Raw genomic sequence first — 24,820 nt, forward strand, 5'->3', positions numbered from 1 at the left:
CCCAATAAAGCATGTCTCCAAGCAGTCAGGTGCAGCCTCTGCTTGTAGGGTGGTTGTTGGTGTGCTGGCCTAGCCTCCCACTTGTGACTTTGAGGTCCTTGAGGGTGGGGACCCTGTCTTCTCCCTCTCTGGATTCCACACACCTAGCCCGTGCAAGGGATAACCGACTGGCAGGGCTTCCTGGAGGCTGGGGCTGAGGAAGCAGCTGGGGAGCCTTGGGCAGCCGCACCCTTTCCCAGGGAGGAGGTACCTGGGATTATTCACAGGGCGCGTCCTCTGCTGTCAGCACCTGTCTGGTCTCACTGATTCCCTCTCCCTGCTGTAGACTGTGGACTGAGCAGAGCCTGGCCCTCCTCTTCCTACCCGCCCCCACCCCCTCCTTTTGTTAGGGCTCCTGGCCTTTCTCTTCTCTCTGGAAAGCTAGGGCCCATCCTCTGTTCCCAGGGAGAGAGTGCCCTCTAGTGCCTGGGAGGGTGAAGGCCGAGGAGGAGGGCAGGGCCAGAGGCCAAGTCTGAAAGGAGGCCCTGCCAGCCAATGAGGGGTGAGCCGGCTGCAGCTTGACTGTGGGACTGGGACACCAAGGGATCCACAGGTATTTCTTAGTGTGTGTGTGTGTGTGTGTCTTCTTGAGAACCCCCTCTATTATCTGAAGGATTGGACTCTGTAAGGTTACAAAGTTAACATGGTGGAGAAAGTCCCCCTGATCTCTACTCTTGAACTCTTCCTCCAAATAAGAAAACCCTCTACCTAAATTGTTCTAAATCGGTTTGGTTCCACCATGCCTGGATCTTTCTTGCCCAGGCTGTGGATCCTGGGATCACCTCTACCCAATTTCTTTCCTTTCTGACTAGCCTGGAATCCTTATCTATTATATCTCACTTGTCTCCTGTTCTAATATTTCATCTTCATTTTAAGTACACAGAATACATAGCAATGTGAGCCATGGTGGGTGAATTGTGGCTGCAGCCTGTCCTGCTGGCTCAGTGTTTGCAGTTAGAGGTAGGGGTGGGAGACACCAGAAATCCCTGCCTTGGCATGATCACAGGTTGGGCTCAAGCTTTTCTATTCTGGCTGTGTGATGTGACAAGCTCGGGACAGCATTCGCTACATTATCATTCATGGTTGGGGAAGCACCATGATCAAGTGACCAGAGTCTAGACCTCCTGTTGACCAGAATTGATTGCTGGTGTCTAGGCAATTTTGCAAGACGCCAGCTTCTTTTCTGGGAGGCCAGCCTATGGGGCTTCCAATTTGGGCAAGTAAATCCTTGCCTCTTGTTTGACCAAAGAGGAAAGCTCAACACTTTTCCACATTAGGTGACTGCCTTCCTTTGTGGAGGGCTCATTTGTCATCAGGACACAGTTTTCTTGAATGAACGGATTCCTAGGTGTTAATGGCTGAGAGGTTGCGTGTCCTGATCCAGGAAGCTCCTGTATGTTCATTTTAAACTGGGGTTCTAAACATTTTCCATCTGGGAATTACTGATGATAACATAAAATCTCTTGAGGGCAGTCATCTACCCCATTTGGTCTCAAACCTCCCTCTACAGTTTCTTAGTAGGATAATTGGGAGAACTGTTGATGTTTTGGTTGACATCACTGGGAGTCGATATTTTATTTGGATTGAGTTTAAGCAAGCAGTTCATTTCTGCCTGACACAGCAGAAAATATTTCTGCAATGGAAAGGACATAATAATCCTGGAGGTTAACCTCCTGGGCCCTTGTTGTGAATCTCCATCATCAGAAACTCAAGTAGATTGTGGAGAAATTCCAGGCAGAGGCTTTCAAATCAGACAGATCTGCCCTTTCTAACTGGGTAACTTTGGGCTAGTGACTTAACCTCTCTGAAGTCCAGTTTCCTGATGATAAGTACAGGTCTCATAAGTCATTGTGAAGATACTTAATGAATAACTGTGAAGTCACTTAATGAATAACTGTGAAGTCCTCCTGGAGAAGGAAATGGAAACCCACTCCATATTCCTGCCTGGAAAAGCCCATGGACAGAGGAGCCTGGCAGGCTGTACAGTCCATGGGGTCATGAGTTGGACATGAATTAGTGATTAAACTACCACCACTACCTCAGCAAATACTTGGAATATAGGATGTGATCAGTAATTGGCAAATGCTGCTGTTAGTATCGTTCTCTCTTGAGAAGAAGTTAGGTGAGCGTCTGTCAGGAATCTTTGCGAATGAAGCCCACCCCTGCCTCTACTGTAGTTTGCTTTTTCTGAGCCTCAGTGTTCTCACATGTGAAAATGAGATTATGATAATTTCACAGTAATAAGAGAACAGACTCCATATGATTTCAAGACCATGAAATTTTTGCACCTTGTTTATGTCCCTGGGTATTTCTCCTAGCTTACAGTCTAAGAGAACTTGAATATAATTTGTGTCCTACTGTTGTGTGAAAATTGTATAAATTTCAATTATGTTCAATTGATTCACAGGCCTTTTCAGGCCTATTATAGCCTTCTCTGTCTTTGTATATTCAGTCTGTTAATTTTTGAGAGTTTGATATTGAAACTCCAACTAAAAGTCTTAATTTATTTACTTAAAAAATAATTTAATATATAGTGGAACTATATGTAACCTTGTTCTGTATTTTCCAAGCCTCCTGTAAATCTGTTATCATACTTTCGTAATTAAAAAAAATTAAAAAATAGGATTACTAATATCTTATGGGAATTTTATAAGAATTAAATATAAAATAGCAGCACTAAGATGTAAAAATGTCCATACAGAGTTTATTCAAATAGCTACTCAAGAGTTTTAGAAATTGCTATTATCTGTGCTGGAAATCTGTAGATGAGGCACCGGGCTCCTAGGAGGGACCATGACTTCTCAGGGTAATAGTAGGCTGGTGGCTAGACAGAGGTGTTAGCTCACCTTTGCTGAGCATCTGCTAAGGGTCAGCCTTGTCCTGAGGACCTTAAGAAGCCTCACCAGGTGCTGGTCCTTAGGAGGTTCTCAGTTTGGCAAGGAGGCAGACGGGGGCCATGCAACTGGTAGGTGCTTTGTTTGAAGGGTGAGGATGATTAGTCTGACTATCGGTGTCTCTCCCAGGGCTGTGATCCATACTCTCCCTGTTGGTGACCTAGGACCTCATGAGGATGCTGCTATGGTTTCTTGTCTTGTCTGCTTTGGATCTCACAGCCTGGGGTGAGTTTTCTTTTACTAGGTCACAAGTGCTTTTGGCATCAGCTCCAGCCTGGTTTTGTTTGTAAACTATCCTCTCCAGGATAAGTCCTCCCCATCAGCTGTGTTCCCTATCGGAGCCCAGCTCAGGTGCCCCCACCCCAGCTGAGACGGGCTCCAGTCCTCAGCAGCCTCTCCAGCCTGCCCGGTACAGCTTGGTATCAGCGTCATGGTCAGGCATTTGCTCCTGATGATTTCACAGAAGGACAGAATCTCAGAACCATGATGGAGACCCTTAACAACTTAGTCTTGTAGACAGGGCAACAGGCCCCATTGTGGCAGTGACTTGCTCTTGGTCATCTGACAATTTGGGGGTGGATGCAGAGTCCAGTGGTTATGAACATGGGTCTGGGGTCAGACAGCCTGGCTTGGAATCCAAGTCCACAGCTTAAAACCCATAGCATTTTAGACAAATAACCTCTCTGAGCCTCAGTTTCTCATTTGTATAGAGGGAGTAGTTAATTTGCTTTGTTTATTTCACAAAGATTTTTTAAGCCACAAATGTGATAGAGCCCTTGAACATGCTTTGTTAACTACAGACTGGTCTGTGGGCAACACTGTTGTCCCAGTGACAGTGCCCCCATGACCTCTGGTACTGAACAGACAGAGGGGAATGAGACATGTTTGTGATGAGTGTGTGTGTGTGTGTGTGTGTGTGTGCACTCAGTCGCTTCAGTTGTGCACTAACTCTTTGCTGCCCCATGGACTGTAGCCTACCAGGCTCCTCTGTCCATGGGATTCTCCAGGCAAGAATACTGGAGGGGGTTGCCGTGCCCTCCTCCAGGGATCTTCCAGACCCAGGGATCGAACCTGAGGCTCCTGGATTGCAGGGGAATTCTTTACTCACTGAGGCATTTGGGAAGCCCATTTGTGGTGATTAATCCTCCATTAATCCTATCTTGAAAAAAAATTAAGTTGGTAGGGCAGTCACAATGATCTGTAAATTTCTGTATTTCAAGAACCTTGCCTGGATCACTAGGTGCTTAACATATGAATACATACCAAGATGACCATCTTGGTATGTGACCCTCTGGTCTATTAATACATATACAGGTGAACTGGGAATGAGCTGGCCAGCTGAGAAGACAAGAGAGACTGCATTGAACTGGAAATGAAGGGAGGCTTGGGGAGGCTGGGGAGGGTGGGAGAGGGGAAAGGCCTCACTGGGGCAGATGTGAGAGGCAGGATGAGGCCAGATGCATCTGTGGTTTTCCTCTTTCTTGTCTCCTAGAGGAAGTCAGGTGGGTCAGGTGGGAAGTTATCTGGGGAGACCGAGAGGCTGTGGGCTGTGGGGTCACAGGAGGAACATGGAGCCTGTGCTTCTGAGCTGGTCCAGGTATTTTCCAAGGACCAGCACCAAGCGCAGTGTTCCTTTGCAGGGGATTCCCTGGAGTTGTCCTGGAATGAGACCCAAGCCAGGGGGCTGTCACAGGAGCTTCTGGACCTGTTTATTGGCATCTCACAGCTCATTCACACAGGTCGCAATGGTGAGGCATTTGGAGGGGCTGCCTGGGGCTTTTTAGGGAGACAGAAGTGTTTCTTAGAACATCACTATGGCTGGGTGGGGTGGATGGGGTAGGGAAGAACCACAACTCCTCCCATGGATTGTCCTGAGTCCTTGGGCAAAGGTGAGTTCCAGAAGGGAGAGGAAAGCCAGGGAAAAAAGACAAGGATCCCAGTCTCTAGCTCTCAGGGTAGAGATACCACTTCTCTCAGGCAGTTCCCGGGAGCTCCCAAGTAAGGATACTGAGGGCGCCCTCGGGGGTCCTGGGGTCCTGGGTGGGGCTCTCACAGCCTTGCCCACAGTGCATGTTCATCTGGAAGAGGGAAGCCCCCACCCCAGTGTTCATGGGGCTTCCTGCAGGCTCTGGCTGCGGAGCTGCTGGTTTGAGGAGAGTGGCAGAACTTTCCTCAGGAGCCTGGTGGTCTACAGTCCATGGGTCGCAAAGAGTTGGACAGGACTGAGTAACTAACACTTTTACTTTCACTTTCAAACAAGAGATGGAGAAGGGAAGGGGAGGCTGAGGTGGTGCAGGCCTCCTTCTGGGGCCTCTCCCATCACAGAGGATTCAGGATGGCCTGGACAGCCTATGCAGGGCATGGCAGGGCCTCAGCATGCCAGCCTATTTCCCCTCTTTCCTCCCCCCAGGTGCACCCACCATTGTCTCCCGCAAGGAGTGGGGAGCGAGATCCCTGACCTGCAGGGCCCAGCTGACCCGGCCCGTGGCCTATGTCATCATGGACCAGATCACAGGGATGGAATGTGAGGAGCAAAACGCGTGCAGTCAAAAGCTGAGGGGCCTGCAGTCCCGTTCCGTCTACACCAAAGGCTGGTGTGATGTGGCCTACAAGTAAGAGGCTGGGGGGGTCCCTGGAGCCCACGTTTGAGTTCTCCCTTTGAGGGGGTCTCCTGTTCCCCCTTCTCTGCATTTCTTAATTTCCCATTCATGTTGCTTTTCTAATGAATAAAAAATGATAATATAAACAGAATCCAAGTCTCCCAGGGGTCATGAGGAGGACTGCCGTGAGCCACATATTCAGATGTGGTCTTGGCCGCTAGGAGTTCCAGGAAAGAAGTGAGGGAGGTTGTGTGATAAGTACAGTCTCCCTCTTGACGCTCAAAGAACATTTCAATTTACGAAGGTCTTTACAAGTACTACTCAAGTAGGCTCTCCCTGCCACACTGAGGAATGGGCTGGAGAAATATTTACCACCCCTGTGTCATAGGGGGATGCTGTCTGGAGAAGTTAGAGAATTTGCTGAAAGTCACTCAGAGAAGGAGTATGAACTCAGAACTCTTCCCAGGCTGCCTGCTAGTCCTGCCTTGTTCCACTTCTGCTCACAGACAGGGCTTTCTCCACCAGGTACCCTGAAGGGCCCCCTCACAGTGAGACTGGGATCCCACAGGAGACGTACCACTGGGGATGCAGGGAGGAGGGCCTGCAAGTGTGTGAGGCGAGGAGAGGCTTGTGTTGTGTACTGAGTATGCTCTCTGAGGATTATCAGTGGAGTGGATGCCCACAACCCCTTCTTTTCCCCTTTTTCTTTATAGAAGGAGAGAGAGAGAGGGAATGGTGCTCTCCTCCCTGAATTCTAAGTTCAGTTCGGTTCAGTTCAGTTGCTCAGTCATGTCCGACTCTTTGCGACCCCACGAACCCCAGCACGCCAGGCCTCCCTGTCCATCACCAACTCCTGGAGTCCACCCAAACCCATGTCCCTTGAGTTGGTGATGCCATCCAACCATCTCATCTTCTGTCATCCCCTTTTCCTCCTGCCTGAATTCTAAGGACAAGTATAAATGCTTTCTGAATTATCCACTTTGGAAAGGGTAACCCACGTCCTATCCCTGATTTATTGAGATTGCAAATAAGTAAGAGCAGCTGGAAGGCCCCACTGTAGTCACCAGAGCCCCCGAGGGCCAGGGTTAGAGTCTTCCCGTCTGCCCTCTGTGGGTGCCGTGTTCACTACAGCTCAGCTGCTGAGCCTACCACGAGTGCCCCCGCAACTCTGCCGGTGTGGCACTGCTGGGTTGCCTGCTTCAGCCACTGCATCTCGCAGCCAGGTTTCTGGGGTGACAGTGCAGCAGTCTCTAGTTTGTACGATGCAGTTGCTGTAGCCATAGGGACTATTCACTTTGGGCTGACCAAAGGCTGCAGGGACAGAGTACCTTAGTAGCTGAAAGTACTGTGGCAAACCCAGGGACACGGTGGACACAGTGAGGCCCCCACCTGGTTCTCAGGCCGATGTCACTGCAGGCTAGGAGGTCTGTTCCACTCCATTCGGGGTCTTTGGTGACTTCGGGGAAATGTTCTTTCTGTGCTCAGTTTGCTGTGGAAATTCATGACCTGTTAAAAGCTGAACACGTAAGAGTTGTGAAAATAAAGTTTTTAAGACTGCAACTGGAATGTGGAAGACAAGAAAGTTATAAAGAGAAGAGGAGGTAGAAGGAAAAAAAAAATACTTTGGCCTCAAAAACTAAACTGGGAAAAGGAACATCCTAACCAAATTTCTGCGATAAAAAAGAGCTTAGGGATTCCTAAGGAGAAACTGAAGAAAACGTTAACTTAAAGGAATCCCTAAATTCTGGTCAACTGTTTTCAATGTACAAGTGCTTGGTCCTATAATTTAAAAACATGACGAATGGATTCTCATGCCCTTGAAAAATGTTGAACTAAAGTTCTCAGGTTCTTGAGAGTCACACATTGAAATTCTACTTTGAACCAAATGAGTCTTTTTAAATTGAGATTCTGGGAAACACAGGTAAACTAAGTCACAAGAAAATTAAAGACATATTCCTGCATCTCTTGGAAGTTTAAAATGCATTATTCCACTTGGTCTCACTGTTAGGTCACTGTAACATATGAGCCTCTAGAACTTTTTGCATTCTGACGAGGGGTGAGAAGTTTTCTGTTACAGAAATTTTCCATTTAATCATGTTTCCTTGCCTGGCAGCTTCCTGGTTGGGAACGATGGCAGGGTGTATGAAGGTGTTGGCTGGAACATCCAAGGCATGCACACCCAGGGCTACAACAACATCTCCCTGGGCCTCGCATTCTTTGGGAATAATCTAGGTAATGGTCACCCCTCTGGCCCTCTACCAAGAGTTGTCTACACTGTCTTCCATCACCGACTCTTGTCTTTTCAGCCTACATCATGTTGTTCTCTCTGATGATGGCCCCTCTCTTGAAGTTCTTTTCTCCCTTGGATTCTATGATGGGGCATTTTTGGAGTTCTCTTTCTCCTCTCTGGTCTGTACTCCCATGAGGCTGCTGAAGCCACCACTGATACTGCTTGAGCTCATAGTTACTGCCATCACTCTGAGAGTCTGAAAAAAGTGGAAGTCGCTCAGTAGTCTTCGGCTCTTTGTCTCCAGGCCAGAATACTTCCTTTCTCCAGGGGATCTTCTTGACCCAGGAATTGAGCCAGGGTCTCCTGCATTGCAGGCGGATTCTTTACCAACTGAGCTATCAGGGAAGCCTTGAAGTTGATAATTAGGAACTGGCAGAGGCAGAAAAACATGGCTTCTCTCTGCCTCCAGTGTCTCCCATTGGTAGAGCCCAACCAGTGGCCAGCAAGCAAGGAAGTCTGGGAAATGTAGTTTGCAGGTTTCTGCTGCTGCTGCTGCTGCTGCTAAGTCGCTTCAGTCGTGTCCGACTCTGTGCGACCCCATAGATGGCAGCCTACTAGGCTCCCCTGTCCCTGGGATTCTCCAGGCAAGAACACTGGAGTGGGTTGCCATTTCCTTCTCCAATGCCTGAAAGTGAAAAGTGAAAGTGAAGTCGCTCAGTCGTGTCTGACTCTTAGCAATCCCATGGACTGCAGCCCACCAGGCTCCTCCATCCATGGGATTTTCCAGGTAAGAGTACTGGAGTGGGGTGCCATTGCAGGTTTCTAGTCCTCTGCAAAGCACAGGAGAGCACAGAGTAGGCCATGGCTGATTCATGTTAATGTATGGCAAAAGCCACTACAATATTGTAATTAGCCTCTAATTAAAACAAATCAATTAAAAAAAAAAAAGGAGCCAACAACAACTAACTGGCATCTGCCAGGATCCTCATCTTCCAAGTAGTAGGGCTAGTAATAGCATTTATATCAGAGGTTTTCCGTGAGGATTACATGAGTTAATGGATGTGAAGAGCACTTGGCCTCATGTCTGATTGTGGAAGCTATTAAATAAATACAGTCACCTTTTCCTCCAAGCGAGGGCATTCCTGACTTGGTCAGGTGGGCCTCCTACATGTAGCTTTCACTGTCTCCGAGTGACTCCACATAGTGATAGAGTGGATAAATAAGGCACTTGGAAGAAGTCACCAACTTGGTTTCTAAGAGCTGTGTGTAAGTACTTCTTTGTCTCTTAGCCTCTTTGTCCTGGCTACTGGACTGGTTTTTTCTCTTCTCATCCATCAGTCATTTAGGCTCAAGGGGTCAACTTATCCTCCCTCTACATCTAGACCAGGTTGGAACTTTCTGCTAATAGTTCTGTGCTCCATGTCGTCCTCTCTCAGGCAGCAGTCCCAGCCCCACTGCCTTATCAGCCGCAGAGGACCTGATCTTCTATGCCATAAAAAATGGTCACCTATCCCCCAGGTATATTCAGCCACTTCTCTTGAAAGCAGAGAGCTGCCTGGTCCCTCATCAGCCACTGATGCCCAGGAAAGGTAAAGCCTCTCCGTTCTGCCTCATCCTCCTCCCAGTTACCACCCAACAACAGTAGGGAATGCCTTTTCTTATTGATATTCATTGGTTTCTCAGACCAAGAACATCTCTTGCTGAGATCTGGAAAATTCTAAGAGGGCACCTTTCTGGCCTCTCCTTTCCACTGGAACCATATAGCCATGGAACCATTCTTGACATAAATATATATGCACACATGTTTTCACTCAACGAATGTTTACTGAATACCAGGCATTCTTCTAGGTACTGAGGGTGCAGCTGTGAACAAAACTGATGAAACTGCACATTTAAGTAGAGAAAGATAGAAAATGAAGAATCAATAAGTAAAAGGTATATGATGTTAGATGTAACATCAGGGTTATGGAGAAGAATAAAGCATGGAAATGGAGTGGGGTAAAATATATATATTTGTGTATATTACATGAATACACATACACACACAATCTCTGTCTCATACTCTCCCTCGCTCACACACACCTCCTTCTAAAAGCAAAACAAGCCAACCTTCCACATGACCACAACACAGAGAAAAACTTGGGTTCACAGATTACACTGCCATGAGTGTGAATAGTCCAAGAAGTCGGATAATAAAAATCATGCACTATTTTGGAAAGACAAGCAGCAACCTAAACCCAGTACAATTATAAGCACTTTCAATAGTTTAACACTCTCTGCTAGAGTGGGTCTTGCCTAGGACTCAAGAATGTTTTTCATTAAGCTTTTCAAGTTGCAAATCTTTAAAATTTGTCTTGCTTTCAGACTGGTGTTGTCTTCATTAATAACAGTTTTACATGTGTAGAATTCTTTAGAGATTTTAAATTACCATATGCATGTGATCAGTTCAGAAAGTCAGCTGATTTCTGCACACTGGTCTTGTCATATAAGTACACATATCTGCATTTATCTGCAGTGCATATTCAAGCATGTAGATATCAGTAGTCTTTTCCCTTCTGCTCACATGCTGATTTCCATAGTTGTTATCAGAACCTGACTTTTGCCTCTGTCCCTTGGCTCCAGCTGCCTGACCCAGACAATCCCTATCTAGACTTTCCCAGAATCCCACAAAATCTCACATGTTAAGCTGTGTTAGTGGGTGCCACTAACACAGGTTGGGGATTCTGAGGAGTTACCAGCCTGCAGTTATGAGATTGTCCACATGTGGGAACAGGCAAATTCGCATCTCATTGTTTTTTCCCCTCACCACAGCTTGCCCCAACATCATCACAAGGTCAGCTTGGGAAGCCAGACAGACACACTGCCCTACAATGAGCCTCCCAGCCAAATATGTTGTCATCATCCACACCGCTGGGGCAACCTGCAATGTATCCATGGACTGTCGGATCCGCGTCCGAGATATACAATCTTACCACATTGACGCAAAGGACTTCTGTGACATCGGATATCAGTAAGTGCGACTGGTACACACGTGACCCTCCTTTTCTTCAGGGCTTTAGGAAGGAAGGCCTGGGGAGGGAGCCGGTGTTTACCAAGCTCTTCCTTGGTGCCAGGCGCTTTACATTAGACATCATCTTTTTATTTGTGCAGGATTCTGGCCTGAGCATTCTTCAGAGCCTAGCCAAGGTTTAGTTATCTCCCCTGGGCATGTTATCCATGAGTGGTTGGGAAGACTCTGAAAGGAAGATGTTAAAACAATAGTGATAAACCAAGAGCTCGAGACACTTATAGGAGGCTGTCAATGGACCATGCCTTTTAAATGTAATCCCTTCCAACCAGCCAGAAACCCAGACCCTGTTCACCCCCTGCTGCCCTTGAGCCAAACCCCAAACTTGCTCTCTCTGATGTTAGAATCCTGCAATACCTCTGGTATTGCTTACTCCATTTATAGACACAGGAAACTTTAACTTCTCTGGACTTCTTTTGCCTCCTCTCTGCAGTAGGGCAACAATACCTTATCTGTTTGATAATACAAAGTGAAAAAAAAATGTTCTCTTTCGGTTCCTTTAATGCCAAGTCTATAATTAAGAAACACAGTAAGCTAGTAGAACAGTGGGAAGCTTCTTAGGCATTCCCTTGGAATTTTCTTGAAGAAGTTTAGGGTTAGATAAAAGTCTGATAACTTTTAATTATTAGTACTAATTTTAATTTTATTGGCATCTAGTTGATTTACAATGTTGTGTTAGTTTCAGGTATACAGCAAAGTGATTCAGTGATAACCTATAAAAGAATAAATTTAAAAAAATTTATTTATTCATTTACTGGCTGGTCTGGGTCTTCATGGGCTTCCCTGGTGGCTCAGATGGTAAAGCGTCTGCCTGCAGTGCAGGAGACCTGGGTTAGAACCCTGGGTTGGGAAGATCCCCTGGAGAAGGAAATGGCAACCCACTCCAGTATTCTTGCCTGGAAAATTCCATGGACTGAGGAGCCTGGTAGGCTACAGTCCATGGGGTCGCAAAGAGTCGGACATGACTGAGTGACTTCACTTTCTGGGTCTTCCTTGCTGTGCTGGTTTTCTCTAGTTGTGGGGAGCAGGGGGTGCCTATTCTCTAGTTGCGATGCAGGCTTCTCTTTGTGGTGGCTTCTCTTGCTGTGGGGCACAGGCTCAATGGTTATGGCTCATGGGCTTAGTTTCTCCACAGTGTGTGAGATCTTCCCGAATCAAGGAAAAACCTGTGTCTCCTGCGTTGGCAGGTGGATTCTTTACCACTGAGCTACAGGGAAGCTGTGAGTTAATCACAACAAATTTTATGAAGTCTCAGGTGGGTTTACTTTTGTATATATCCTGGTGGCTCAGATGGTAAAGAACCCACCTGCAATGAAGGAGACTTGGCTTCGATCCCTGGGTTGGGAAGATCCCCTGGAGGAGGGCATGGGAACCTACTCCAATATTCTTGCCTGAGAATCCCCATGGACAGAGGAGCCTGGTGGGCTCTAGTCCTTGGGGTCGCAAAGAGTTGGACATGACTGAGTAAGCACATGTCTCATTCTGGGATGGCTGCCTTTCTCCTCTGAACTCCCATTTTAAAAACAGCCTTTGTAAATAGGAGAAAACTATGGCTGCATTTTACAGGGTTTTCCACAGCCTTGCTATGGTTATTAAGCTTAGTTAATAAAAAATTAAATGTGGAAATTCCAAATGGAAAATGCCAGGATCTGAGGGAATGTTAGTTTCCTTTCACATTCATCCTTTGGGGACTGGCTTGATTCCCATCCCTTGACTTTGGAAGCCTGTTATGATGCTCACTCCCACTGCAGCCTCAGGATACAGCATCTGTTGCTCTGGCACCAACTGTGCTCAGAATGGACAAAGGGCCCTCCCATTCATCATTTCTTACTTTTTCACCAATATTTATTGGGGTATCCCTGGTGGCTCAGCAATAAAGAATCTGCCTGCAATGCAGGAGATGCAGGTACAATCCCTGGAGAAGGAAATGGCAGCCCACTCCAGTATTCCTGCCCGAAAAAACCCATGGATAGAGGAGACTGGTGGGCTACAGTCCATGGGTTCTCAAAGAGTCAGACAGAACTGAAGCCACTGAGCATGTACGCACGCTATGTGCTTGGTGCTCAGCGAGGTGAATTGGCTCCTTCCCTTGTGGAGGAGAGAGGATAAACAGGTCATGACGATTGTGAGTGTTGGCACTGGGATGCATGAGTAACAGAATGTGCCCAGGATGGACCTCTAGCAAGACTTTGGAGGACTGAACGGTATCACAGCAGGGCTTCAGCAGGGAGAGGCATCCACCCTGGGACATGGGTACAGAGTGGGGGTCAGTCAGGCAAAGAAGGATACGGAGTGTTCCAGGCAAGAGGGAGCAGCATATACAAGGGCCTGGAGTCCAGACAGAGCACAAATGAAAGAAGCTTGTGTGCTAAGTTGCTCCAGTCATGTCTGACTCTTTGAGACTCTATGGACTGTAGCCTACCAGGCTCCTGTGTCCGTGGGATTCTCCGGGCAAGAATTCTGGAGTGGGTTGCCATGGCCTCCTCTAGGGGATCTTCCTGATCCAGGGATCAAACCCGTGTCTCTTATACCTCTTGCATTGACAGGCGTGTTCTTTACCATTAGCACCACCTGGGATGCCCACAAAGAAGCTTGATGCTGCTGCTGCTAAGTCACTTCAGTCGTATCCGACTCTGTGCGACCCCATAGATGGCAGCCCACCAGGCCCCGAAGTCCCTGGGATTCTCCAGGGAGTGGGTTGCCATTTCCTCCTCCAATGCATGAAAGTGAAAAGTGAAAGTGAAGTCACTCAGTCGTGTCCGACTCTTAGCGACCCCATGGACTGCAGCCTACCAGGCTCCTCCGTCCATGGGGTTTTCCAGGAAAGAAGAGTGCTGGAGTGGGGTGCCATTGCCTTCTCCAACAAAGAAGCTTAACTCCTACCTAAAACAGACTACAAAGAGGGGACTGGTGAGAGGGAAGGCTGGAGGGGCTGACAGGAGCCACAGCACAGGGGCCTGGGCATTGGTCCTGACAGGCTGACTCTACTTGAAAGGCAACTGGAAATCCATGCCCTATGATGGTATCTGTATTTAGCAAAACCACTCTGGGGGCTGTTTTAAGCATGGATTGCCAGGAGGTAAAACTCTGGGCAGACAGCTTTTGCAGTAATTCAGACAACAGGTGATGGTGACCTGGAACAGCATACCAGCTGTTGGCATAGAGATAAGTGGAGAAATTTAAAACAGGAGAAATAGTTGACAAGCCATGAATGTTGATTGGATGGGGCTCGGAGAGGGAGAGTGAGGCATTCAGTCTGATGCCCAATTTTCTGGCTAAGGAAATTGTGGAAGAAGATGGGTTTGTTTGGACATGTTGGCTTTTAGAGCTTGTAATTGAGCTATGGGTTCCCAGCTGGCTCAGTGGTAAAGAATCTGCCAGCCAAGCAGGAGACACAGGAGACGCGGGTTCAGTCCCTGAGTTGGGAAGATCCCCTGGAGAAGGAAATGGAAACCTACTCCAGTATTCTTGGCTGGGGAATCCCAGGGACAGAGGAGCCTGGGGGGCTACAGGCCATGAGCGGATATGAGTCAAAAGCAGTCAAAAGTGTTGGACATAACTTAAGCGACTAAAAAACAACAACAGTTGGAGTTATCAGACTGGATGGTTGTCCAGGGAGAATATGTTGAGTGAGAAGAGAGAAGGGGTGAGACCAGAGTCCCAGGGGAGGAGAACCAGGGAAGAGAAAACGTCAAGAAATTAGTGGCCAACAGGATCAGAATACAAATCAGTTTTCATTACTAGTGTAACCATGTGGCAGTGGACTGATGCTGCTCTCATCATTGCTTAACACTGTCTGTCTTCATTTCTTAGGTTCAGGGACTTTTTTTCTTTTTTTTTCTTTTGCCTTTTTGTCTCTGTTCACATTGGCACACACGGTAAGAGTATAGAAATGGTAATAGTAATAATAGTAAGTGGATGAAAGGATGAATTGATGATTTAAGGAGTGAATGAAGCCAGTTCTCCCCAGAGTAATTTTCTCCTTTTCCTTTTCCTGACCTTAGCTTCCTGGTGGGCCAGGATGGTGGTGTGTATGAAGGAGTTGGCTGGCATACCGAAGGCTCACACACATACGGATACAACGATATTGGCCTAGGAATTGCCTTCATAGGCAACTTTGTAGGTAAGGGGTCAACATGGAGCAGAGGGACTCTGGATGATGAAGTATTATGTGAAATATCTGGGAAGCAATGGGGATAAGATGCATTGTGGTGCCCGACAGTGTCAGTGGGACTCTCAGTGCAAGAGGCAGGTCCCCAGGAGTCCCTCTCAGGCAGAACATTTCCTCCAAATTCACCTGTACCAATACCCGGTTCTATCTGTCTTTAGAGCCATGCCCAATGCAAGCATGGAGCAAGAGAGAAAAAAAAATCTTTTGCAAACTTTGGTGTTTTCATAGCACTGGTGGCAAATGTAGCTTCTTCCTTGGTAGCCATGGCAACAGCATTGGGGGGCACCACTATCTCTTATGGACAAGAAATGAACGGTCTGGGGCTGTCATGTCTGCCCTGTGGTGACTGTTGAGAAGTGGTGTGTTGAGCTGCAGTTATTTTTCAGAGAGGTTTTGAACTTGCTAGAAGGCAGAATCAGGGGGCACAATGACCTTGCTTTCCCAATGTGCCTGGCTGCAGAAACTTACAGGAATTTGTTGGCTATGGTGTTGACGGGGATAGAGAGAGACTGGGCTAGGTGCTTGTCCCTGCCCAAAGCAAGTAACCTTGAGACCCTAGTGATTGCTTGGCTAAATGTGTTTTGCAGAAAAACCACCGAATGCTGCAGCGCTGGAGGCAGCTCAGAGCCTGATCCACTGTTCCGTGGTCAAGGGGTATCTGGTCCCCAACTACCTGTTGGTGGGGCACAGCGATGTGACCGATATTCTGTCTCCTGGACGGGCTTTGTACAACATCATTAAGACTTGGCCTCATTTCAGACAATGAGGGAACCCCAGTTCCTTCCAATACCACCCCCTCCCCAACCCTGGCTTCTGAGCCTCCCCTTCTTCACCTTCCATCCTGGCTCAATACCTGCAACCCCTCCCTGCCAGCCCCATCCTGTTTCTTCTGCTTCAGGTTAGTATGATCATTTCCTAACTAGTAGGATCAGTTCCATATGATCAAACTCCATAGTGGGGCATTCTGGCCTTCTGAGTCTGCACCCAGCCTCCTTCCCTCCTCACCTTCCTCTCCCCAGCACCCACCTCCTCACCCAGCTGAGCCTTCTTGTCCCTTTGTACACACCCCTCTCCTGGTGTGCCTTCCCCTGCCGATGTTGTAGCCATGCATTCCGGGAAACAAACTCACTCAGAATGACAATGCAGATAGTGGAGTGCAGTTTCATTACACCAGCCGGCCCAAGGCAAAGTCTCCTCTTAGCCAAGGATGCTGACCGACTTTTGTGAAAACCTTATATACCTTAAGTCTACTACTCAAGTCCACACCCCCAGATTCCTTAAACCTAGCCTGTAAACTGTTAAAGGGAGATACAATCAGGTTACAGCCATGATTCACCATCAGAAGGGTCAGCTGGTTATGCATTAAAGCCTACACCAATGGATTCCATAAAGATTAAGGTGATTGATTACATAGGGGATTATTACATTCTTTTTGGTGACGGGAAATCTTGGTATGGAATCTGGTGTTTATCCCGAACAGTCCGGGAGGCCAGTTCGGCCATAGGTATGTTAGCCCCATGGCTACCAGGCACATAGTCCAAAGCTCACTGAAAATGCAAGATGGAGGTTCCTTTTTTTTCAAGATGGAGTCAGCTCGGCCTGTTCCTTTCCTCGCTCACCGTCTGCCTGGCAGCTCCTAGCCTCACACGTGATCCAGGTCAACATCCCAGCCCCTCCTCTCTGTTCACACACAACCTTGTCCATATTCGGATGCAGCCCTTATTTCAGGGCAGTGATTGTTTATAGAAATTCTCTCCACTGGGTTGTGAGTTTGTCCAGTTTCATTTGTGTCTGTGTCCTCAGTTCTTCAGCAGTGTCTGAAAAGTGAAAGTCACTCAGTCATGTCCTGCTCTTAGTGACCCCAAGAACTACACAGTTCATGGAATTCTCCAGGCCAGAATATTGGAGTGAGTAGCCTTTCCCTTCTCCAGGGGATCTTCCCAACCCAGGGATCGAACCGGGGTCTCCTGCATTGCAGGTGGATTCTTTACCAACTGAGCTCTCAGGGAAGGTGCTACAAGTATTTATTGGAGAAATGGATGAATAAATGAATGAGTGGACCAAGTCCTTGCTCCCCTTTCCAATGTGCTTATCATCCCCCTTTTGGGGAAGACTTGCTGGATGATACATCATCCCACCAGCATTCTCTCTGTTCTGTTGCCTCCCAGTCTGAGACTCAGAGCTGCTCTGGTTGCTCAACTGCAGTGGTTATTGTGTCTCCAGAGTCCCGTGTCCCCATCCTCCCAGAGCTCCCTGAGGGCAGAGGCTGTGTCCACACAGCACTGCTCTCTGTCCTTCCCTGGTTGGGTCCGCTAGGCATCAAGCTGAGTGGGACTCAGAGCTTGGGGGCTCTGCAGCCTCCCTCCCTGGGCTCCTCCTGCCCCAAGTGAAGCCTCATCCTTTCAGGTGGGGGAAACACTGACTGCTCTTTACTAGAAGCACAGGAACTGGAAAATCCCTGCTAGTGGTTAGTTTTTCCTGATCTGGAAACAAGGAAAGGAGGAAGAAGGGGAGAAACACGGACTCCCCACCCCCTCCTTTGGTATTCACACGAGTCTTTGCTTTTAGAGTGTTTCACAGCTCTTAGAACAAAGCAGGTTCAACCTTGCATTTTCACAGCTGTTCATGCTTTTCAAAGACTGTCCCCCAATCTCACTGGATTCACTTTATCCTCAGGCCACCTGGGCACAGAAGCAGGGGAAGGAATTGTTTATCTAGAGAGTCAAGTAGGCCTGGGGGGTCTCAATGCCCCTTTCTGATTTACAGAGCCAGGGGGAGAGGGAAGGCTGCTCTAGGAGGAGACCCCCTTGGGATGGGAGTCACTGGACCAGAAGCTCTGGTCAACCCAGTCCTTTCTTAGGGGTGAAACCTCCCCAACTTGCCACAGTGTGTCTCCCCTTCTCTTACAACTTCCAGGGTGAGTTTCAGAGCCCTTCCTACAGGGAGTGGCCAAAAAGGTGGATGTGTGATGAGAAATGATCCCAAGAAAAGAGCTGCCCTCCAGCTTTCTCTGCCTTTCTTACCACCCTCCAAAGGTCTCTGGCCTTTGATTCAAAGCACATTCCTGGCCTGAGGGTCTCACTAGCCTCCCCAGCCCCTGCCCCAGGCAGGCTTTCCTGGGGGTGGGAGTGGTGGTGGGTTGCAGACACCCCCATCTCCATCAGTGCTCATCAAGGCCTCCTCAAATCAGCATTATTGCAGGGTCTGAATTATTGTCTTTTCAAGATTATTTACTTTTATTAGTCTTAAATACACATAATCTAGGTGAAACCAGAGCACTCAGTAGGAAAATGCTTTTTCAAGGTCAATCCTGAGGCAGCCAATTCCACTCAGTTGCCTCTTCAGAGTCCTTTGTGTGCAGAAATTCTTTCCAGCTCCCCTTTAATTATTTAAAGTGGGATTCAGAGAACTCCCCGGCAGTCTGATGTTTAGCTCTCACTACTGGGGCCCAGGTTTGATCCCTGGTGAGGGAACTAAGATCCTGCAAACCATGAGGGGTGGCCAAAAAAAAAAAAAAAAAAAAAGTGGAGTTCATACTAACATCCCTCCTCAGAGGTTAGCTGTGAGGATTAAGTGAATTTAGAGTCCTATGACTCGTGGTTGGATATAATGTGATCCTGCCAAAGTTGAGTGGTTGTATCATGGTATTCTTGTTGCTGCTGTTGTGGTGGTTGCAATCTGTTACTGCTGTTTGACTCTGGCAGGAGGGATACACCCTTGTGGGCATCAGTCTCAGCCTCCTGGGGAGTTGGCAAAGGCTGGTGAGAGCAGGGAGGAGCCCCACAGGTCGGGCACAGGTGAAGGAGCCCTTGGTACGGGAAGGACACAGTGGCTTCACGACCCTGGACTTTCAGGGCTGGAGGGCCTCTAAGCCCATCTGTTAGTTGTTTTCCACAACTGTAAGCTCAGAAAGAAAAAAAAAAAAGCCACAAAAACTTTTATCTGATTCTGGGGTACTAATTCGATTTAAGCCTATTTTCCATAAAACTGAAACCAAAGAGGGCAGATGACTTAAGTTCATTCAGTGAGTTAAATAAAAGAGGAACCCTCAGATTCTTCTTTTTTTTTTTAACTTTGTTGATCTTTCTTTAAGGGATGAGATTATTTGTTTGGCTGTGCCAGGTCTTAGCTGCATCATGCAGAATCTTTGGTTACAGCATGTGGGATCTAGTTGCCTGACCAGGGATTGAATCTGGGCCCCTTGCACTGGGATTACAGAGTCTTAATCCCTGTACTGAAGGAGGAAACAGAACAGACTCTATCTTGAAAGCAGGACTCCATCTTGGGCCAGACTGTGGACTTTGAGCTACATGCCCAGTATCTATGGAAACAACATACCAACTGGAAAACCAGGCCCCCGGAAGGAAGAGCCCCAGGGCTCTCCATCGCCTAAAAGAATACCCTAATTATCTGTGTAACCGAATAGAATCATACATTCTATTATGCTTATTGGGGTATGACCACAAGCCTATTGATAATTGTCTTGTTAACTACCTAGGCTTAAGGCATATGAATCAGGGTTAACTTTGATTGTATCTTTCTTTTTCCTTTGTTCAGACTAGTTTCAGTGAACCTTATACACTTAGGGTATACAAGGTTTTTACAAAGACTGATCAGCGTCCTTGGCTAAGAGAGACTCTGCCTTGGGCCCTCCGGTGTAATAAAGTGCTCTCCACTATCTGCATTGTCTTTCTGATTGAGTTTGTTTCCTGGAAGTGTGGCTACAACAGTACCACCAGGGAAGTCCTAGGAATCCTCAGATTCTGAGCACAGCCCCATTCTTGCACCTCTCTGGTTGAAATCACATATGACCCCCCCTTTCCGACAGAATAAAGTAAAGCATCTTAGCATGCACAGCATTTAGGGCTTTCCACAATCACTCCAACCTACCCTTTTGCACAGAATGAGACTTAGGTGGCAATTTGCAGATTCTCCTCCCGCAATTGCCCACCTTGGGGCCTTTGCCCACCTGTCCCTGCACTCCTTGTGACACACCAGTTTTCCAGATGCTTCCTGTTTCTCCAGACCAGAGATGACATCTCCCTCCACTGGGTGCCCGGGGCGTTTGCATGTTCCTCTTGGTGGCTCATCGCTGTTCCCCTCTCTTCTCCCTTCTGACCTGGATTTCTGAACCTGTGCCTGCACCTCCCTGGCCCAGAGCTGGTGCACTGGGGTGGGGGTGTGGCACCTGCCTGTCTGTGGAATGGAAAGGGAAGAGCCCCATCTGTACAGGGCAGGGCAAGCAGAGGCAGCGTTCCCAGCCCAGAAGGGCGGCAGCCCTTCCCCGGGCTGGTCTTGGGATGTTTGTCACAGAGTGGAAAATTCCAGTGTCTGCCTGCTGCCAGGAACCACCCACTTTTTTTTTTTTTTTTTTATTCTTCCAATTTTATTTTATTTTTAAACTTTACATAATTGTATTAGTTATGCCAAATATCAAAATGAATCCGCCACAGGTATACATGTGTTCCCCATCCCGAACCCTCCTCCCTCCTCCCTCCCCATACCATCCCTCTGGGCCGTCCCAGTGCACCAGCCCCAAGCATCCAGCATCATGCATCGAACCTGGACTGGCAACTCGTTTCCTACATGATATTTTACATGTTTCATTGCCATTCTCCCACATCTTCCCACCCTCTCCCTCTCCCACAGAGTCCATAAGACTGTTCTATACATTAGTGTCTCTTTTGCTGTCTCGTACACCAGGTTATTGTTACCATCTTTCTAAATTCCATATATATGCGTTAGTATACTGTATTTATGTTTTTCCTTCTGGCTTACTTCACTCTGTATAATAGGCTCCAGTTTCATCCACCTCATTAGAACTGATTCAAATGTATTCTTTTTAATGGCTGAGTAATACTCCATTGTGTATATGTACCACAGCTTTCTTATCCATTCATCTGCTGATGGACATCTAGGTTGCTTCCACGTCTTGGCTATTATAAACAGTGCTGCGATGAACATTGGAGTACACGTGTCTCTTTCCCTTCTGGTTTCCTCAGTGTGTATGCCCAGCAGTGGGATTGCTGGGTCATAAGGCAGTTCTATTTCCAGTTTTTTAAGGAATCTCCACACTGTTCTCCATAGTGGCTGTACTAGTTTGCATTCCCACCAACAGTGTAAGAGGGGAACCACCCACTTTTGTAACACATCAGAGGCCACAGATTAATTCCATCTTAATTCCCAACCCTCTGTGGCTTCCGCACTCTCGTGGCCTCTCCACTGGGGGGAAGAGTTTCTCCAGCCCCAGTGCTCCCCCAGCCCTTGGAGGCTTCTGTAACCTTTTCGCTGTGGGGCCTTGAGGCTGCTCCCCACGAGCTGGCCCTTCAGGAAAGGCTCCCTCCCCGAGGTCTCTGCCCAGCCTCTCCTGTGCTCCCTGGCTCTTCCTCCGTCTCGCTGGCTTCTTTCTTCCCACACTTGTGTGTCTCACTAGTGTCCCACTGTCTCCCTCCTGCCTCCCCCCTCTCTCTTTTTCAAATGCTGCCTTCCTCTTCATCTCTCAACGCCTCTCATTTTCTCTCTGACACCCTTTTACTGCTGTATCTCTCTGCCTTCGCCCTTTCTCTTTTGCTCTCATCAACCTCTAGGCTGCGGCGGCATGGAGGAGATGATGGGCTCGGTGCTGGAGTACTGTAGACCCTGCCCTCCACCAAGCTCTGCTCTGTCCCAGGGCTGCCAGGCCTGCTGGGAAGGAGGAAGTCGGGGTGGAAGGCCGGGGTGGGGTGGCTCTGGGGAAGGCACACATTTTTGGGAAGCTTAGAGCCACAAAGAATGGACAGGTGTGTTTCTGGCCCAGCAGGTTCTGCTGGGGCAGCTGATTTAGGACAGGGCTTTAATTAGAGGAGCCAGCTCGGTGAGGAAGGTGTGATTAGCTGGGAGGAGTGGTGGGCAGGGGTGTGAGACCCTGAGAGGGGTGGCAGGGACTCTGGGGGGACTTTCTGCAGTGGGCTGGATTAAGAAGTGCATCCCCAAGGTGGGAAGCTGGGGGTTCTCTCTCAGGGTGGCCAAGAGCCTTTGCACCCAAGGTTGATGAAGCTGCCTGCTGAGAGGTGTGAAATGAAAATATCTCTTGCCATATTAATAAACAAGAAATGGCATAGCCATTAGCGATTTCTGGCCTTCAAATGTGAATGAGAGCTCCCCAAACTGTGATCCGGTGGATGCTGCCACCCTGCCCACTCCCATCTCTTCCACCCTGATTTCAAGAAGCAAGGTAAACAAGGAAACAGGATTTGGCCCCAGATAGCTGAGAAGCATATGAAAGGAATGGATTCTGTGAGCCCAGAGGACTGCATCTTTCCATATAGAATGCTAAATTCCTTAACTTGATACCTGATATTTGATGTTCAGACTGCCTGCTCCCATTGTAGCCAACTTTTATATATAGCCAGACGTCCCCCCCTGCCTCCTTGGAGCAGTTTTCTCAGAGCTACGGAGATGCTGTCTCCCTGGCTTGGAGTCCTAAACATCCCACAAAATAAAATAACTCGCTACTTTCAGGTTGTGACTGTATTTTTTTTAGTCAACAGAGGGGAGCTGGGGCATCTCTTACGCACCCTCAGCACTCTGCTCACATGTCCCTTCTTCTGAGAGTCCATCTCTCGAGGCCCCCAAATTAGTAATCTCTTCTCTTCTTCTTTGGCACTCTGTCCTTATTTATTTCATGTGTTTCTCTTTGTGTAGGTGCATATCTTATTATCTGTCTTTCTTCCCCACCAGATTACAAGGGCCGCGAGAGTGGAGATCATGCTCACTGCGTTCGTGTCTGTCTGCTCCTGGTGCATAGTAGTTTTATTGCGTCCATGCTTTCTGCTTGCCGCGCGATAGGCCAATGAATCTGAGAGATGACGTGTTGCAGCAAAGAAGGGACTTTCATTGGGGAGCTGGCAGACTGAGAAGATGGCAGGCTAGCACCTCAAAATAACCATCTTATTGGGATCTGAATGCCAGCTTCTTTTATCGATCAGAGAGATAGAAACAATGAGGAACTAAAGTCAAAAGGCAGAATAGAGAGGGAGATGCAGTGGGGAAATAAAGTGAAAGGGTCTTCAGTCTTGCAAAACATCTCCAAGGGATGTCCAGCCTTCAGAAGCGGTGTGTTAGTCTCTTCTATTCACAGGTGGGCAGGGACAAACTATCTCTCCATAAGCCTGACAAAGGCTTTAGTTTACAGTCAAGCAGAGGGGCAGGGTCCTCCAGGCAAGCCATTGAGTATAATTATAACAATAAAAGCAAGTCAAAGAAACAGTTTCCAACATGGAGTCAGAATTGACTTTATCCCTGCAACAGATGCTCAGGAAACATCCAGACACGTGGAATCCCAAGGTCTGGGGGGACAGGAGGTGTGGTTGTCTATTGACTTGTCTTACAGCAGGTGGCCAGTGTAGCTGGTTTCTCTGCAGGCCCCACTGAGCTCTCACTGGTTCATCACATTGGGGTGGGGATGCAGAGTGTGAAGATGGAGGGACCAGGAGGCAACTTGCCCGGAATGAAACCAGATTGCAGTAGACCCTGGAAACAGATACCCAAACATGGCTGATAGAGAGGGCTGGGTTCCCAATAACATTCAGTGGTCCTTTCTCTGGACTCTGCTAGGTACCTGATACACGTGATTTCATTTAATCCCCAAGACAGGTTAGTAGGATAGGAGCCGTCATTCCTATTTGACAGCTGAAGGAGCTGAGGCTTAGCTTGGAGAGACTGTCACTTTCTTAAGATTACACGGCTAATGCATGGTGCTGCTGAGCTGAGTTTCTGTTCCTTTGTCTGCACAAATCAGGCTATCCTCTGGTTGCTCATACTATTTTTACAGCTAGTGACTAGAAGTGGACAGAACACCCAAGGATCCCTTGACTCAGGGTTCACTGGAGAAGTTACTTCCCTTGATCTAACAATATTCTTCAATTAATAAGGTGATACATGTAAAACTATATAAATGATGTAGTTCTGAATTCATGTTGTAGCAACATCAATAATAATAGCATTGCAGTCCAAGATTGTATTACCTTTCGGTCACATTGACAGCCCCACTGACCCAGTGGGTTGTTCCATCATAACTGCTGTTAACCCATCTCTCACCCCGTTATTCCCTCAGCAGGCACATTTTTTCAACCTAAATGCAGGACTCTAGCGTGTTTTGATTTAGTGTGCTCTTAATAGTGTTTCTTCATAGTAAAATTCTGTTGAAATCTTTTTGAATTTTAATGTTATCATCCTCTGTGAGTCATCATTTACTTCTTCATCATCAGCATTTTTATTCAAATCCTTCAGTATCATTCCCCAAACATCCACATATATTGGGCAATGAGCCCCAGGCCCTCCTACATACAGTGCCCCATTCGAACCTGTGAGGGGGGCACTGTGATCCCCATTTCACAGATGAGTGACTGAGAAGACATGCTCCAGAACTGTTGCGGGAAAGGGGACCCCTTCCAGGGCCCGAAACTGGGCTCTTGTCTAAGACTCGGAAAAGAATTGCCCGAGGAGACACATGTGCTGACAAAGCAAGAGATTTTATTGGGAAAGGGCACCGGGGTGGAGAGCAGTAGGGTAAGGGAACCCAGGAGAACTGCTCTGCCGCGTGGCTCGCAGTCTCGGGTTTTATGGTGATGGGATTAGTTTCTGGGTGGTCTTTGGCCAATCATTCTAATTCAGAGTCTTTCCTGGTGGTGCACGCATCCCTCAGCCAAGATGGATGCTAGCGAGAGGGATTCTGGGAAGTGGACGGACACATGGTGTCTCCTTTCGACCTTTCTGGAACTCTTCCGGTTGGTGGTGGCTTATTAGTTCCACATTCCATATCAGGATCTCCTGTCATAA

The 24,820-nt window shown here is 47.8% G+C and overlaps 1 protein-coding gene across 4 annotated transcripts; it reads left to right on the forward strand.

The window, feature by feature from the left end:
- The first annotated feature begins 430 nt into the window (after nucleotides 1-430).
- Nucleotides 431-23,826, forward strand: LOC133240998 (peptidoglycan recognition protein 3-like). Of its 4 annotated transcripts, XR_009734474.1 has the most exons (10): nucleotides 431-592; nucleotides 3,063-3,158; nucleotides 4,574-4,681; nucleotides 5,344-5,545; nucleotides 7,647-7,765; nucleotides 9,200-9,352; nucleotides 10,575-10,773; nucleotides 14,835-14,953; nucleotides 15,589-15,899; nucleotides 22,721-23,826. XR_009734474.1 is itself a non-coding variant. In XM_061405982.1 (9 exons), the coding sequence occupies exons 2-9, from the start codon at nucleotides 3,104-3,106 to the stop codon at nucleotides 15,765-15,767; spliced, it is 1,134 nt and encodes a 377-aa protein (XP_061261966.1). In that variant the 5' UTR covers nucleotides 431-592; nucleotides 3,063-3,103; the 3' UTR covers nucleotides 15,768-19,683. The 4 variants fall into 4 exon arrangements, 3 of the variants coding, with proteins under 3 accessions (XP_061261966.1, XP_061261976.1, XP_061261983.1); XM_061405982.1 differs by lacking the exon at nucleotides 22,721-23,826 and having other exon boundaries at nucleotides 15,589-19,683; XM_061405992.1 differs by lacking the exons at nucleotides 4,574-4,681; nucleotides 22,721-23,826 and having other exon boundaries at nucleotides 15,589-19,683.
- The last annotated feature ends 994 nt before the right edge of the window (nucleotides 23,827-24,820 follow it).

Source organism: Bos javanicus, chromosome 3, assembly GCF_032452875.1.
Source record: "Bos javanicus breed banteng chromosome 3, ARS-OSU_banteng_1.0, whole genome shotgun sequence".
Taxonomy (NCBI): Eukaryota; Metazoa; Chordata; class Mammalia; order Artiodactyla; family Bovidae; genus Bos; species Bos javanicus.